Source organism: Canis lupus, chromosome 12, assembly GCF_003254725.2.
Source record: "Canis lupus dingo isolate Sandy chromosome 12, ASM325472v2, whole genome shotgun sequence".
In the NCBI taxonomy this organism is placed as follows: Eukaryota; Metazoa; Chordata; class Mammalia; order Carnivora; family Canidae; genus Canis; species Canis lupus.
The window spans coordinates 31869755-31885797 of NC_064254.1; the positions used below are offsets into that span (position 1 = coordinate 31869755).

General features: G+C 37.7%; 1 protein-coding gene across 4 annotated transcripts in view; it reads left to right on the top strand.

The window, feature by feature from the left end:
- ADGRB3 (adhesion G protein-coupled receptor B3) overlaps positions 1-16043 on the top strand; it is a 717179-nt gene that overhangs the window by 338174 nt on the left and 362962 nt on the right. For all 4 annotated transcript variants that reach the window (XM_025444944.3, XM_025444946.3, XM_025444947.3 and 1 more), the window contains one exon: positions 5735-5929. In XM_025444944.3, coding sequence (XP_025300729.1) covers positions 5735-5929 — 195 coding nt within the window. The remainder of the gene's footprint in view (positions 1-5734; positions 5930-16043) is intronic.

Here is a 16043-nt window from a genome sequence, read left to right on the forward strand (position 1 = left end):
ACTTTTAAAAAAAGGTAAGACTAAGATTGAAAGAGTTACCATTTACAGAACCCTATCAAAATAATCACTTAAAGATTAGAAAAAAAAAGGAAAATACACTCTGAAAGAAGAAAATCCAAGAGGCAATTGTTAAGAAGCAACTGTGAATAAATAGACTGGTTAAAAAGTATTGCTAGTTTTTAAAAATCAATAAAAAACAATAATAATAATAAACATTAATCTGAAGAATTCAAAGCAGAGTGGATTAAGTTACTAAGTAACAATAAAAATGGAAGAGTAAGACTGAAATACTCACTGACTTACTAGAAATAATGGGTGAATAGGGTTGGGTGGATACAGTGAGATAGATAAAATATTAGAATTTTAGGTTAAGGTTATATTTGGATGGCCTTGTAAATCAAACAATTGAGAGTATATTTGACTTAATATGAAAAACGATGGATTTTGAGGGGGCAATTATTTTTGTGTTTTTTGAGCAGAGAAGTGACATGTTCAGAGATGCAAAAGTAGGATAGCTCAACATGGTAGACTCAGTGATACCATTAGGAGACTATTGTAATGAGGGTGATGTGGTACTGAAGACCTGGACTGGCATGCATCTCTTGCCTATACATAAAAAGGCTGGATGTAAGAAACTGTACATAGCTAATATTCAGAGGACTTAGAAATTGAAGATGGGAAGATAAGAAAGGGTAACAGTCACTGAGTATCTACTTTTATCCTCTATCTTTGTATTAATCTGTCATAACAACCATATAATGACATTGTTTCTTTTCACAGAAAAATCAAATAATACTAGGGAAACAACAATTTGTCCAGTTTCCCATGTAGTAAACAGTACAACCACAATTTAAATCCAGGTTTTGTGATTCCAGCTATTCTTGAAATGTAATATACTAGTAAGATGTCCAGAGACAATGCTTAATTAGTAGGTAATTGTTGAGTTTAATTTGTAACTTAAAGAATTCTAGGTTTCAAATAAGATTCCATACTTCTGATTTTGATTTTGAAGAGAAACAGAAAGAAGACAGTAGTTGAAAGGAAAGGTGCAGTATTTAAAATAAGATATACTATGCAGGCTCTATTTTTGTGAGAGGGAAAGATTGAGGAGGACTGGATGGGATTCAAAATCAGAGATAACCATAGTGTTCATTCATAAAATCATAGAGATAAAAACAAAAGAAGAGAGGTGGAGTGCAAGTGAAGGACAATTTGAAATAGAGAATATGGAAGGTGAGCAAGCTCAATCTGAACTCTACTTCTTCATGATCCAGAAAAGAGAAAAACTGTCCAGCAGATAAACATGGATTGGTCATTCTGGAAGTGGGTAGCAAAAGAGTAGGCTTAAAGTAAGGAGAGAAACCTCCACAGTATACTTGTGTTGTGGAAGGAAGATTGAGAACTTGGAATTATTTTTCAACTAAATATGTTCTGGATGGAAATCTGCCTTATCTGAACACTCTTTATACCCTTTATAAATGCTGCCAACAGTCTACACTCATGTGGACAAATATTACAAGATATTTGTTCTGGGTGCTTTTCACAGACAATGCCAGGAAGGATACTAATTAGTGCCAATTGTGAGAGCTGGTGTTGTAATCGGGGCACCTGTCTGCAAAGAGCTGGACTGAGAACAACTCATTTCACATAAGCCTGCTAAGCAGCTGTCAGATGGCAAAGATGTTAATTTACTACTGACTTGGGCTGCATTTGATGCTGACCCAGACATGAAAGACTGCCTTTCCTAGCTCTGATTAGTTGAGCCATCCACTGCCTTCTGTACTATTTTTATTGCAAAAAGAATACATGTCTAAATGTTTTATTCCTGAAGATGTAAGTCAGTGTTATGATGTTTTTGTTTGAAGGGAAGGATACATTAGATGGGTGTGAGTAAAATCCCTCACAGACAGCAATAGGGGCTGCCAAAATAATAGAGCTGATCTGAAGTAGTTAGATGATGTTTACCTTGGCAACTGTTGCTGCATTTTATTTCTAATGGAGAACATTCAAGTTATCTGCAGCTTTGAGTATCACAGCTGTAATTTGCACTGCTAGCACAAAACTGAAGTCTGAGTTTTATTAGGTAGACCCTAATGATTTCATGTCTCTTTGAAAATTTTCTCACACTGTATCTACTGAACATGACACTTGTCAGGCAGAAGCTGCATTGTCTCTTTAAGTCAGGAAGTTTATTTATTCCATGCTGTTTGATGTCACCGTTTCCTATGTTTTCAGTGTTTTCTGTGTTGATAAATAAGCTAGGACAGCTTTCAGGTGCGCCTAACTTAATCTTAATACCTAACATAAACATAGAAGGAAACTGACATATTCATTTGTTCATTTAATTCATTTGTTCAATATACTGAGCAAGTCCTCTAGGTGCAGGGAATATAACAGTAAAAAAAACAAGACTTCTTTCTTCATTAGGCTTATATTTCCCATGGGAGATGCAGAAAAACAAATAATCCAAGAGACAGACACACAATGGTTGGTAAGTTTGAGCACAGTGAAGGGTAGTTGATTGAGAATGAGAAGGATACCATTTTATACTGGGAGTCAGGTAACACCTGAGGAATTGACAAAAAGCAAATGAACAAACAAAACACATGTGAATCTCTGTGGGAAGACTACTCCAAGCCAAAGGAAAAGCAAGTTCATGGGTCCTAAGGTGGGCATGTACTTAATGTTGTATAATGAACGAGGGGAAAAGTGCATCAACACAGGCTACGGTAAGGTATGAGGGTGAAATATTCAGTGTAAAAACATGAAGTTATGGCATACGTGACCTGAACAGAAAATTGCAAATAGCTATCAATAGCAGAACTGAAGTTCAACTTGGTAGTACATATCTTTTTGGCAAACCAGCTGCCTTTTACTCTGAGGATCAGTTTCCTTTCTGATTGGCCAATGCTATGTCTGTATCACGGTTTAATATGTTAATTCACTCCAGAGCAAGGCCCGTTAAGATTTTATAGAGATGTAAGAGCTAGATCATTATGACATCCAATCCTTTGGGCTTTAGTCAGTAGCCAATAGCTGCCACTGAGGAGAGATGGGAAGAGTAATGAAAGAAGAAAATAGGAAGAAATACAACATCTAAATATGTTACATTTTTTAGCATAACACAATGGAAATAGAGTATGTCTCCGAAGATGTTTATTTTATCAAAATATTTTTATTTTATTTGTTTTAAGATTTTATTTATTTATTCATGAGAAACACAGAGAGAGAGAAAGAAAGGGAGGCAGAGACACAGGCAGAGGGAGAAGCAGGCTCGACACAGGGAGCCTGATGTGGGACTTGATCCTGGGTCTCCAGGATCATGCCCTGGGCCGAAGGCGGCACTAAACCACTGAGCCACCGGGGCTGCCCAATCAAAATATTTTTAGACAGAGTTTTAGAGTCTGAAGAAAGTATCATCTGGAGTGTCAAGATAATTTGTAACATATGTTTTTTTCAGAAAATCATAACTTTTGGATTAGTTCAGATTGATTGCATACTTTAAAAGATTTGTTGGCACATTTCTTAATGGGAAATTGATAATTACAGTTATTATACATTAACCTTACTATTTCGATAATTTCTGGTGTGTTAGTTCTTTATTGTTACATACCCTTTTGAAAATTTAATTTTATCACAAATTTAGCCATAGGATGATCAAGATTGACCTTTTAGTAAACAAGTAAAAGTATAATGGACAATTGCTATCTTTTTACCTTTTCTTAATTTGCTCTTATACCACATTATAAGATGTTCTTCCCTTGACCTGTGAGATAAGCAAATATAAAAATTGGTGGCAGATTTCTCTGTCCATCAAACTAGTTTAAGTCTTGCATCCTAATTGTTTATTCTGCTGCTAAGTATCTTGTTGACATATCTTGTGCATTTTTTATTTCATTTACTGAATTCTTCATCTCTGATTGGTTCTTTTTTGTTTTCTATTTTTTTGATAAATGTCTGACTGAGGTTTTCCACTCTTTTCTCAAGTCTCATGAGTATCTTTATGGCATTACTTTAAATTCTCTATAAGCATATTACTTATCTCTATTTCATTTGGGTTTCTTGCTTTGATTTTTGTCCTGTTGCTTTTTAGGGGGGATATATTCCTCTGTCTTGTCATTTTGTCTAATGCTTTGTGTCTGTTTCTGTGTGTTGGGAAAGTTAACTACTTCTACTCTTGAAAGTAGTGGCCTTATGTTGAAGAGGGCTTATAGTGCCCTGGAGTGCAATGTCCCCTGTTCACCAGAACCTGGAGCTTCAGAGGTATCTCCTATGTGTTGCATGTGCCCTACTGTTGTGGCTGAGCCACTTTTGCCTCAGTCCTGTCATCAGCAATAGCTCTCTTGCCTGTTGTGGGCAAGTTTGATCCCTGTGTTGTTAGTGGGCCAGTCTGGGGCTGCCTTGGACTTAAGTTGGTTCAGATCAAGCACTTACCAGAGATGAAGTAGCACTGAACTGCAGGAGAATGTGGGGGCAGGGCATGTGGTGCCAGCTGGTTTTGTGCTAGTGGGAGATAACTTAAACCTGTTGAGGACCAAGGCAGGCTGGGTTGGAGGTGGTGTATCTACAGAAGTGTGCTGACCGAATGCCTAGTGGCAAACCTGCAAGGTTTGTGGGGTTCTGCTATGGGAGGGAACCTGCAGTGGGGGCCTGGCTGGAGGGGGCGTGTCTGCAGGAGAATTGATGGCTGTGGTGTACCTTTAGCAAGTTGGGTAATGAGCGTTGGCCTGGAGCTGTTTCCTGAAGGTGAGTGTATGTTTAGGTTGGGCAGGGGAGGGAAATGGAGCCTGCCAGTTCCTTTGTTCCTGGAGAAGACTTCCAGTTATACCTACCCCTCAAGCACAAGATTAGTATACAAATGCTTTTCCCTCCCATATATCCCAGGCATTTTTCAAACTGCTGCTTCTGTGCTGTCTCCATGGGGCTGTTTGTCGAGTTATCTCCTTAAGGACAGGAACTCAGTTTCCTCTCACCCCCCTGGCTCTCCTGCCCATGTAAAAAACTCAGGAAATTTGGCCCTTCTGGCTTTCAAAGCCAAATATTATGGGGATTCGTCTTCTATTATGTGTGCTCCCTGGTGTGACAGTCTGTTTCTCCCTTCAACACCAGCTCCCTCCCCACTACCAATAGTCCCATTTCTCTATCCTTTCTATCCTCTTTGATGTCACCTCTTCTCTACAGTTAGCTGTGGAGTTTGTTCTGCCAGTCTTTGGGTCATTTTCTCAGCTATTTACACTGATGTGGGTGTTAGCTGGCTGTTTTTGAGTGACAAGGTGAGCTTAGGGTCCTCCTACTCCACCATCTTTCCTGGAAGTTAGAAAAATGGATACTTTTTTTTTTTTTTGAAAAATGGATACTTTGAAATGCTTATAATCTCCTGTCTCTGATCACACCTTGCTGAATTATCTCACTTGTTTATAATATACAAATGTATGTTTTTAAATTTTTACCTCAATTAAAAATCCAAATTAGTACAAACGTTTCCCAATGTGTTCAATTGTGTATTCTGAGTACTAGAAAAGGCAAGTCTGTCATGCCTGCCAAAGTGTATACACTCGTTAGTTTTTGCATGCTGGTTGCTTATCCATCTGAGTGTGGGATACACAAAATTTACAGTTTTGCAATGCTATTTTAAAGTTAATTCTGCAATTTTAAATAAATTTGTTTGATGGAAATATGTAGATTAATAGCAATGAAGATTCTGATGTTTGTTCTGTTCTTTTGACCATCACAGATCAAAGAACACCTTGCTAAGGGGCAACGAGTATTAGCAGGTGATGGAATGTCCCAGGTGACCAAGACACTGTTGGATTTAACTCAGAGGAAAAATTTCTATGCAGGTGATCTTCTGATGTCTGTGGAAATTCTCAGAAATGTAACAGACACATTTAAAAGGGCAAATTACACCCCTGCGTCTGATGGTGTCCAGGTAAGAGAGACAGTCCCCTGAAGGAAAAGACTCAGGTTTTGCCCTGAGAATCCAGTACTGCAGCCACTTTTGAGGTCTTCTGACCTGGAGGGACAGAGTGCTCACTCCTGCAGAGGACATATTCAGGTTGTGCTTAGTGTGAGCTCTGGAAATAACCTCAATTCCCTTAGTCATTGTACACCTCAGTGTCCTCAACTATAAAATGCACATAATACACCTCAAGGAGATGCTGAATGAGAACGTGTGTAAAGTGTTTTGAGCCCTCAGATAAAAGGCACTATAGCAAATTCAAGGTTGTATCATGGATATTTTATTTCCACATTTAATATCACCATCTTGCCATAAGAGACTATTAAAAGCGCATTAAGCATAATGAAAGCACATTAACTATAACATGCAAAGGAGACATAGTTTAAGTTTTGTTTGGGGTTTTGCTATCAGAAGCAGGAAGGCCATATTTAATTTTGTGTAATCATTGCCTGAAAATATTGGGCAAATAGAGAATTGTTCTGGATAGAAAAATAAGAAATTCAGTAACTCTTCACAGTATTTTTTTCTTGTCATGGAAGACTTCTAGAGCAACATTATTTCCATAATAAAGTTTAAGTACTCACCCAATTTCAGTATTGCCTTTGCCATTAAAACAAAGCTTGTTGAATGGCAAACAAAGCACATTTAATGCAACTCCTGTTTGCATTTCAAAATTAACTCCTTTTGTGCTGTAGGCTAAAATGTACTGCTGCCAAGAATGCTGAGTTGATTTCTGCATTTCCAGCATAATGTTCTTCCTGTATCTCCCCATAAAGTTCATGAAAATAAGGGTTTGGCAAAACTCCCAGGTCAGGTAGTTTTCTTTCAGCAGACTCTTCATTTGGGAGTTTTATTTGCATTTCACTTGGAGAATGCAGAGGGTTTTTTCTTGTTTTGTTTGGTTTGGTTTGTTTTAATCAGCTATTGAGGAAAAGAGGAAAAGAAGATTTTTTGAAATCATGGAATCATTCATAAGTAATATTGATCCCCTGATTTATATAGAGGTACATATGACACTTAAATTATATTCATATGCTGCTGAAAGTAACTGAAATGAGAATTATTAGTGCTGAGTTTTATATTTTATCAGTGTCCAAGAATACAATTTTAATTGTAAAAATATGGGGGTTGGAAGGTTATTGTCATTTAAACATTTCCAGCATTTTTTTTACAAAGAATGGAAGTTTTCAAACTTGAAAAACACGATAAAGTAAGCCAAGTCAGTATTTTCCCTGTAGTACTGAAATAGTTCTATCCATTAGAATTTACATTAAAAACTAACATCTGACGTCCCTGATGCAAAATAAAGTTGTAATTTCAAAAAACATTAGATATAGTTGAAACATCAGGTAGAATGGTAAACTAAATAATCTGTAGTACCACCTTTAACCTTCAATAGTGTAAGGCTTTAAGATTTTTAGATGCTGAAACTGAAGAAATCAAGATTACCAGGTTATACTGGGAACATATTTTGATTGAGTTACTCATTAGAGTGCATTGGCTGAATGAACAATTAGTTTAACTAGTCATGAGGACATTAGCTGGTTTGACTTAGAGCAATTCTGCTTTTTATTTTGTTTTCATTTTGGCATAGTCAGAAATTTCCATCCCCCTCTCTTATTAATCCTCCACATTACCCAAAATTCTCAGCATGTTGGTGTCCTAACCATCTCTTCACAAACAGGAGCTGAATTTTTCTATTTCATTGTCTTTGCTGGTGTCTTTTCAGGCTTCTGGAATGCCCTCCTGTTCTAGAATTCCTTCTTCCATCCCTGTCTGTCAGAATCTTAGCCTAGATCTAACAAGTCTTTCTGAATGCCGGACCAGCAAGCCCCAAACTCCATCTGAAAATGATCCTTCAATTTTCTGAAGTCCCAGACAACTTTGGACCTCTTTTGTTCTACTTTCCACCATTTTATAGAAATATTATATATATTTATCATATTTGCTTGATTATAAACTCTCATTTATAGCCTTACTCAACATCGCTTGTACCTTAATTAAACTTCAGTCCCTCTGTTTCCAAGGGCTCTGGGCATTTCTGATTGGCTAGCACATCAGGATTAATATGCCATAAAGTAAGCTTATCTTGAATTGCAAGTTTTCTTGCATATTCTACTTCTCTTTGTAGAATTAGTGCTCTTTAGGCTGGAATTATAATTTTATGTTGACTTTTCCTACTTTTCCTTTTTTATAGGATATGCCTACACAGTATCTTTTCTATCCATTCTTTCCTCTCTTTTCCCACTGCTGCTTTCCTAATTTAGCCTTTAATTGCCTCAGCCTACATTATTTCCATGGTCTCTTTCCTTTAATCTTCCCTCAGATCTTTACCTACATCTCTATTCATCGTGTACATCATAGTCCTATTAGTTCTCCTAGGACAGCTCTGATTATGTCACTTCTTAGATCAGAAACCTTCACTGGAGCTCCAAGGCCCCCTGAATGACAACGCAAATCCTTTATGTCATCTTCTAGTACACTCCACAGGATGTAGGTTACCTATCTTTATAGCCAAATGCATGAGGTACTTTTCCTCTTCACAGACTTGTTGCCAAATGAACTACTTTGTGCTTCTTCTTCCTTTTTTTTATTAATTTATTTATTTTAGAGGGTGAGAAGGGGCAGAGGGAAAGAATCTTCCAAGCAGATTCTCTGCTGAGCATAGAGCCCAATATAGAGCTCAAGCCTATGACCCTGAGATCATGGCCTGAGCTGAAGCGAAGAGTTGGACGCTTAACTGACTGAGATACCCAGGTGGTCCATCACTTCCTGCTTCTTGATTGTACTATATGTTCTTAACTCTTGGTCTTTGCCTCCTCTGTGCCCTCAGGCTGACTTGGTCTGTCTTAGTCTTTTATTTTTTTTTAAGATTTTATTTATTTATTCATGATAGAGAGAAAGAGAGAGGCAGAGACACAGGCAGAGGGAGAAGCAGGCTCCATGCTGGAGCCGACGCGGGACTCGATCCCAGGACTCCAGGATCGCGCCCTGGGCCAAAGGCAAGCGCTAAACTGCTGAGCCACCCAGGTATCCCTGTCTTAGTCTTTTAAAGCAAATTTTTGGTATTCTGAGCCTCTGAATTCCAATAGCACTTTCTCTCCTGTATCTCTTTATATCTCACATTATTAGCAAATCTTGAAAAAGACATTTTTCTGATCCATATTTGTATCCCAGACAAGCTCCAGGATTCCTCTCTCCTCAAACAAGATATAGCATAGAATCTTAACAATAAAATTAGTAATTACATAAGTATCACTGAGTTTTTTTATTTTTTTAAAACTGTGAATAAAAAAAGATTAAGCAAAATTATTTAAAGAGAATGCATTATTTTCAATGTAGTTATGTGTAATGCATTTTAGTTAAAATGCCTAGTAATGCTGGATTTACTAAAAGATTGATTTGATGCATCAATAAAACTGAGCTAGGATGGCTACAACCTACTAAAGTTGGAGAAAAAATAAAGTGTGGTTGTATGTCTTAGAATGATAAAGCATAGTAATAGTTTCGTTTTTAGAAACTGGTAGAAAAGATATTCTAAAAGTCTTTTCCCTTCTGATAGTCTTTTCCAAACCCTGGGGCTTTGTCATATTTCTAAGTCTATTTTAGTTCTCTATGTAGTTTATCCTTCCTGTTTCCAATCTGATACAAGTTCCTTCCAGATCCAGCACAAAAATCCCTCCTACTCAAAAGTCTCTTCATCAAATCCCAAGCAGAATTCAAATTATTCTTAATTGTCTGGCCTTTTGAAACCATGTAAATATTTCTACTTCTAGCATTTTTCTTACATAACATTGTAACATCTCTGATAATAATCAAATTATTTGTTTCTAGGTCTGTTTTCAGCAGTAGATTTTAAGACTGTTGAGAAATGATTATGTCTTGAAGGATAGTAGATACTCCAATTATTTGTTGAAATAATTAATAAATGGATATGAACAACATGGTAATTTGGGGGAAATTTACATTGTTCACACACACTCACAAATAAAACTCTGAATATCCAATTTAGAGAGAAAGAGAGAAAAACATGTTCATTTACTTATTTTTTAGCCCCTGGGAAAATTTGTAGTGAAACTCATTCTATCAGTAGAGGATTGAGTTTGCAATACACACACTGGAACTTTAAATCAGATGTATGGAAGTTGAAATTCTAACTTGTCTAATAACTATCCTGGTATCTTCAAACACATTCCTTAATATTTCTCTACCTTATTTCTTCATATCTAAATAAGTAATAAAGGAGATATAGTAGTATGGTCCATTCTCGTTATACATGGTAGTTATATAAAGTTGCAGCAAACACTAAATTAATGAATACTGAACCATTTACTCCTAGGGAAAATACAGGATGAGTTTCCTTTGAGAATCTCTTCATACCATGTTCATCAACCAATTAATACAGGACCTTGTTTTATGTGTGTAACTGTTAAAAGACATCGTTTTCAAGGTATATTGTTAATCATTAACATTGAATTTACAGCCAAGACATTATAACTCATGCCAGAGAAGGTTTTCCTGATACATATGTTTTCTCTGTAATGCACATGACAGTCTTTTGAGTTTAAGAAAACTAGGTAGTCTTTCAGCACTGTGCTGAAATATGGGACATTTTAAACAGTGAAATCACCAATAAAAAGCACACACACAAAAAGAAACAAACAAACAAAAAACAACCTGGGCATTAAATTAGCCATGGAAAAAAATTTTAAAAAATGAATTAGCCATGGAAAGGAACTTCTTTACACTATGTAAGCTGAAACAAAATGTCAGAGCATTGCCATGTTTGGCCTCAGCTGGGTATATGTATGTGCATTGTGTGACTCAATTTTTTTCCACTCTGCACGTGTCCATGACTGATTGTAAAAGCACTGAGTTTTGATTTGGGGGTTACAAATAGATTTTTGCAAGTAGTCAGTTTGCAAATATGGAATCCACAAAAAACAAAGATTGACAGTAACTGTTTTTCAGGGCTGTTGTGAAGCTTAGCAATAATATAAGTTAAATACATAATCTATGCATAATAATATTTGTGAAGTTTCTGGCACCTAATTGGGTACTCCATAATTCCATTATTGCTAATATTGTAGTTCTTAACATAACAGTAAAAGATGGGCTTGTTCTCAAGCCACTTGCAATATAAAGAAAGAGGAAAAATCCAATTTATGGATGAGGGTAAACTGTGGTAATGAGGAAGAGAGATAAAGTATAGTACGCCTCACTTCTAGGAATTCTAGAAACACAGAAAGCTGAAGGGCACCAGTAAGAAAAGAATTCATGGGAGAGTTAGGACTTGAGACACAATCTGGAGAAATAAGCTGGGCACAGATACAGTAGTCAAACTGTGCAACCAAAGACATAGAAGTGATATGAGCATGGTACATTCAAGAGACTAAGGCTCATAGAAAATGGGATATATGTTGGAAGATGTAGATAGATCATAAAGACAGGAGAGTCAAGGCCGGAGAAGAGTTTGGACTTGATTCTCTATCAATGGGGTTACTGAAATGTAAATGGTATTTTTAGAAAGATGGTCTGGCAGAGGAAGATAATGAGGATTAGTGAGTAAAGGAAGATTGGGGGAAAGAACCCCATGGAGAGGCTATAGAAGTGGTCTAGAGGTGAAGAGAGAAGAAAGCATGCTTTCATGATAGTGGATCAGCAAAGGAGGAATAATCTTTTAATGGAATGAAAGAGAGACCCTTGAGATAGTTTATATTTGAGGAGTAAAGAAAGAAAACATTGGAAAGCATACACACATGGAGTATACACAAAGACTCATCATGTGTTGTACCCCTCAAACTCTCTGGAAGCAGAGACTGATCTCTGTTCAGGCATTTCTCTGTTTCCTGATAAAACTTCTGTTGATCTAACTCAATATTTTGCAAATGCTTTGGATGTGATCCACTGTAGGAGACAAAATTTACATCTGTATATAATTGAAAACTGGGGGCACCGGGTTGAGTGTTCTGCCTTTGGCTCAGGTTGTGATCCCGAGGTCTCAGAATCAAGTTTCACATCAGGCGTCTCGCAGAAAGCCTACCTCTGCCTATGTCTCTGCCTCTCTCTGTGTGTCTTTTATAAACAGATAAATAAAATCTTAAAAACTATAGTTGAAAACTTCAGTGTGTTTGATACACTCAGGTATTTTCTATTCCTTTCTATTTTGTTATGAAAAGTTGATCATGACCCTCTATCAGGTGACCACCTAACATTTGAAAGTCATTTGTTCATCTAAACATTCCCTAAGCGGGATCCCTGGGTGGTGCAGCGGTTTAGCGCCTGCCTTTGGCCCAGGGCGCGATCCTGGAGACCCGGGATTGAATCCCACGTCAGGCTCCCGGTGCATGGGGCCTGCTTCTCCCTCTGCCTATGTCTCTGTCTCTGTCTCTCTCTCTCTCTCACTGTATGCCTATCATAAAAAAAAAAAACAAAAAAAACAAAAAAAAACATTCCCTAAGCTTTAGTAATTTATTTCTCAACCATGGAGGTTCAACAGAAAGCTCAAACCTCAGCTTCCAGTCTCTTTTTAAAATGCAAACCATATTCTAAATAAAATTTTCAAAGTTAACTGACCAAGGAATTAAATCTAAAGTAGAGTTAGTGATTTCAGATAAGTCAAGTGTCTTTTCCCCTAAAACTCTTAATGAACAAACATACATGCTACACTGTGGACCTCCTTCATGCTGCTGCACATCGATTGTGGCAGGTCACCCAGGGAGAATATTGGGCGTTATTTTTCCTGTGGTTTTAGTATAAGACACTTTTACTTTTTGCATACAAAAGACTAGATTGATAAATGTGGAAGCAATTATTACTATGATAATATAATGCTATCATGTACTGATAAGCCTCATCTGTTCAAATAATCTAATTCTTTAGACTAAATAAGATCCAGTAAGGACTCTTGGGGTTGGAATTATGACACAGCGTTAGCATTCAAGACACAACCTGATACCTTGAAATCCTTTGCTTAAAGAACACTGTGCAACCAGGAAGATTAATAATTTCCTTGAACATAAGTAGAAGAGTTAGGGAAGGCAGTAGAGTGTGATGATTAAGAATGCCTGCTCTGAGCCTCAGGTCACATCTCTGACACTTACCAGCTATGGAATGCTAGACAAGTTACTTGACCTCTCTATGACTCAATTTTCTCTTCCATTATATGGGGTAATAGCACCTACCTCATAGTTAAATTATCTATGTAAAATTTACACAATACACGGAGCATAGTAAAAGCTCAAGAAATGTAGCTGTTCTGATTATCTGAGAAGCTGAAATTCTGATGGAGCAAAAACCTGAAGCATCTGGATCAGTCACCTGCTGCCAATGCACATATGTACTTTGGTATCTCTCCTTCAAGAAAGGAAGGTCAGATGTTCCTCATGGCACCGCCTAAGATGGTATGGGCACTTTTTTTTCTTTTTTTAATTAATCACTTATTACAGAGGAGAAGGACAAAGAATGTGTCAAGGAAAATAGGAGTCAGAAAAGAAGCATTAGTCTTTAAGGTTGACACTGCAAGGCCATTTTAAAGATAGAAAGGAAGTGGATGTAGAGAATAGCTGACACCAATAACCAGGATTTCTAGCTCAGTGAGAACCAAGTTGTGAACAGGACCACAACTCCCAGCTGGCAATCACTCCCAGTCATAAGCGGCTACTATTTTCAATGCTTACCAGGCTGAGAGTATTTCCCACGGTTTCTCTGTGGCAGAGAGCCCTGCACAACTAACAGCTCTTTCTAGGTAGTATTTAAACCTCACCCTTATTATAAAGGTGAAAATAAGAAATTCGGCACCAAATAATGTCCTTAAATGGATGAGATATTAAGCAATGAATTTTGCTTCACAAATCAATATGATTAAGTCCTACCAAGAACAAACTTTAGAAGATGACTGCTAGCCGAGGGAAACTCACAGTCTCCAGAGGACATTGCAAAGTATGTGCAACAATCAGGTGGGAAGCGGAAGGGAGGCAAAAAAAAGTTTTTAGAATATGTGTAGTACCACTTATCAACTGGTAAATGCCATATAATGTAAATAACTTATTTAGGTTGGGTTTAAAAGAATACAATAAAAACAGTTTTGTCCTTTCAGAATTACTAGTTATTTCCTGTGGAGTCAAGGAAATACTGGGATTTGCATTAGCAAAATATACAGGTAGTTTTCTGTTGTGATCCCACTTATCATCTAAGATTTTTCTTTCTTTCTTTCTTTCTTTCTTTCTTTCTTTCTTTCTTTCTTTCTTTCTTTCTTTCTTCTTTCTTTCTTTCTTTCTTCTTTCTTCTTTCTTTCTTCTTTTTAAAGATTTATTTATTTTAGAGAAAGAGAATGTATGAGCAGCAGAGAGGCAGAAGGAGAGGGAGAGAGAGAATCTCAAGCAGACTCCCTACTGAGCATAGTGTCTAACATGGGGCTCAATACCACGGCCCTGAGATCATGACCTTAGCCAAAATCAAGAGTGGGATGCTTAACCAACTGAGCCACCCAGGCTCCCCTCGAAGATTCTTCTTTTAAAAAATTATTAGGGAATGCATTATTTTGCTAGAGCTGCCATAACAAATACCCCAGAGTGGGTGGCTTAACCAGTGGAACTTTATTTTCTCACAATTCTGAAGGTAGCAGTCTAAGATTAAGAGGTCAGCAGGTTTGGCTTCTCCAGAACTATCTCCTTAGCTTGCATCTGGCTGCCTTCTCACCGTGTCCTCACAGAGCCTTTTTATCCATGTGTGCATGATCCTGGTATCTCTGTGTCCTGATTTCCTCTTCTTATAAGGACTCTTACCAGATTGAATTAGGCTCCACCCAAACAGCCTCATTATAACTTAATTACCTCTTGAAATGTTCTGTCTCTAAATATAGCCATATTCTGAGGCACTGGGGGGCTGGGGGTTAGGGCTTCAGCATTCATATCTGGAGTAGACACAATCAGCCCATGATGGCAAATCTTGAAGGACTATGAGAATTTCCTGTTAGCAAAGAGGCATGTGCAAGGCGTCTTACACCAGGACAGGACCTACTATGGCCACTGCCTTTAGTGTTGCCAGGTAAACTTGTAATGTGTGCATGCTTCTTGCAGATGCTGGCTCTTCGATGTATCAGCCAGGACTGCCCAAACTTTGGTAATAGATTGTTATATCATTCCTTGCTTAAGAAGCAGCCTCCCTGGGTGGCTCAGTTGGTTTAAGCATCTGCCTTCAGTGCAGGTCATGATCCCAGGATTCTGGGGTTCTGGGGTGTCTGCTTCTCCCTCTCCCTCTGCTCCTCCCTGCCTTGCTTGTGCAGATGAGCTCTCTCTCTCTCTCTCTCTCTCTCTCTTTCACTCAAATAAAGAAATAGAATGTAAAAAGAGAGAGAGAAGAAGAAAGAAGAAGAAGAAGAAGAAGAAGAAGAAGAAGAAGAAGAAGAAGAAGAAGAAGCAGCCGCCTCTGTCTGGATTTTTTTTTTCTCTGTCTGGATTTGAGGCTGATTTTGCCACACTGAGTTATGTTTGTATAATTTTGGCTGCTCTGCCAGGCTACCTCTGGTTAATAATCCTTAGTATATTTAATCATTTAAGTATCACTAACTTTTTCACCTTTCCTTTTTAAACAAGGGCTCTCGAATAGTGCCTATCTCATGCCTGAAAGCACTGAAGGTTGGATGGCTTTTTTTTTTTCCCCTTAGCCTCAAAGCACACCCTCTTTGCTACCTTCTGCTAGAGCCCTTGGTCCTGAACTTAGCCTGGCAGACTGGTAGCATTGAGTAAAAAATTGCCCATCTGAGCGATTCAGAAACTCTACAGGTCAAATTGTCTTACATCATGGCAGAGCAATGAGATTAGTGTGAAAGACAGCCAGTGTTCCCGGAACGATGTTCTGATGTAGTTCTCAAAATGAGTCAGAGTTTCTGTGAGATTTGTGATCAGATGAAGAAGAAAAAACCTTCCCTATATATCTTTGTCCCAGAACCTGCCAGGGGGGAATCCTGGATTATAGTTTCCTGACCTCCTGAACCTTGATAGTTTCTCATTGCCAATGGCTAGTTCATGTGCTGTTTGGGTAGATATATTAGATAAAAGATTTAAACCACAGTATCATGATT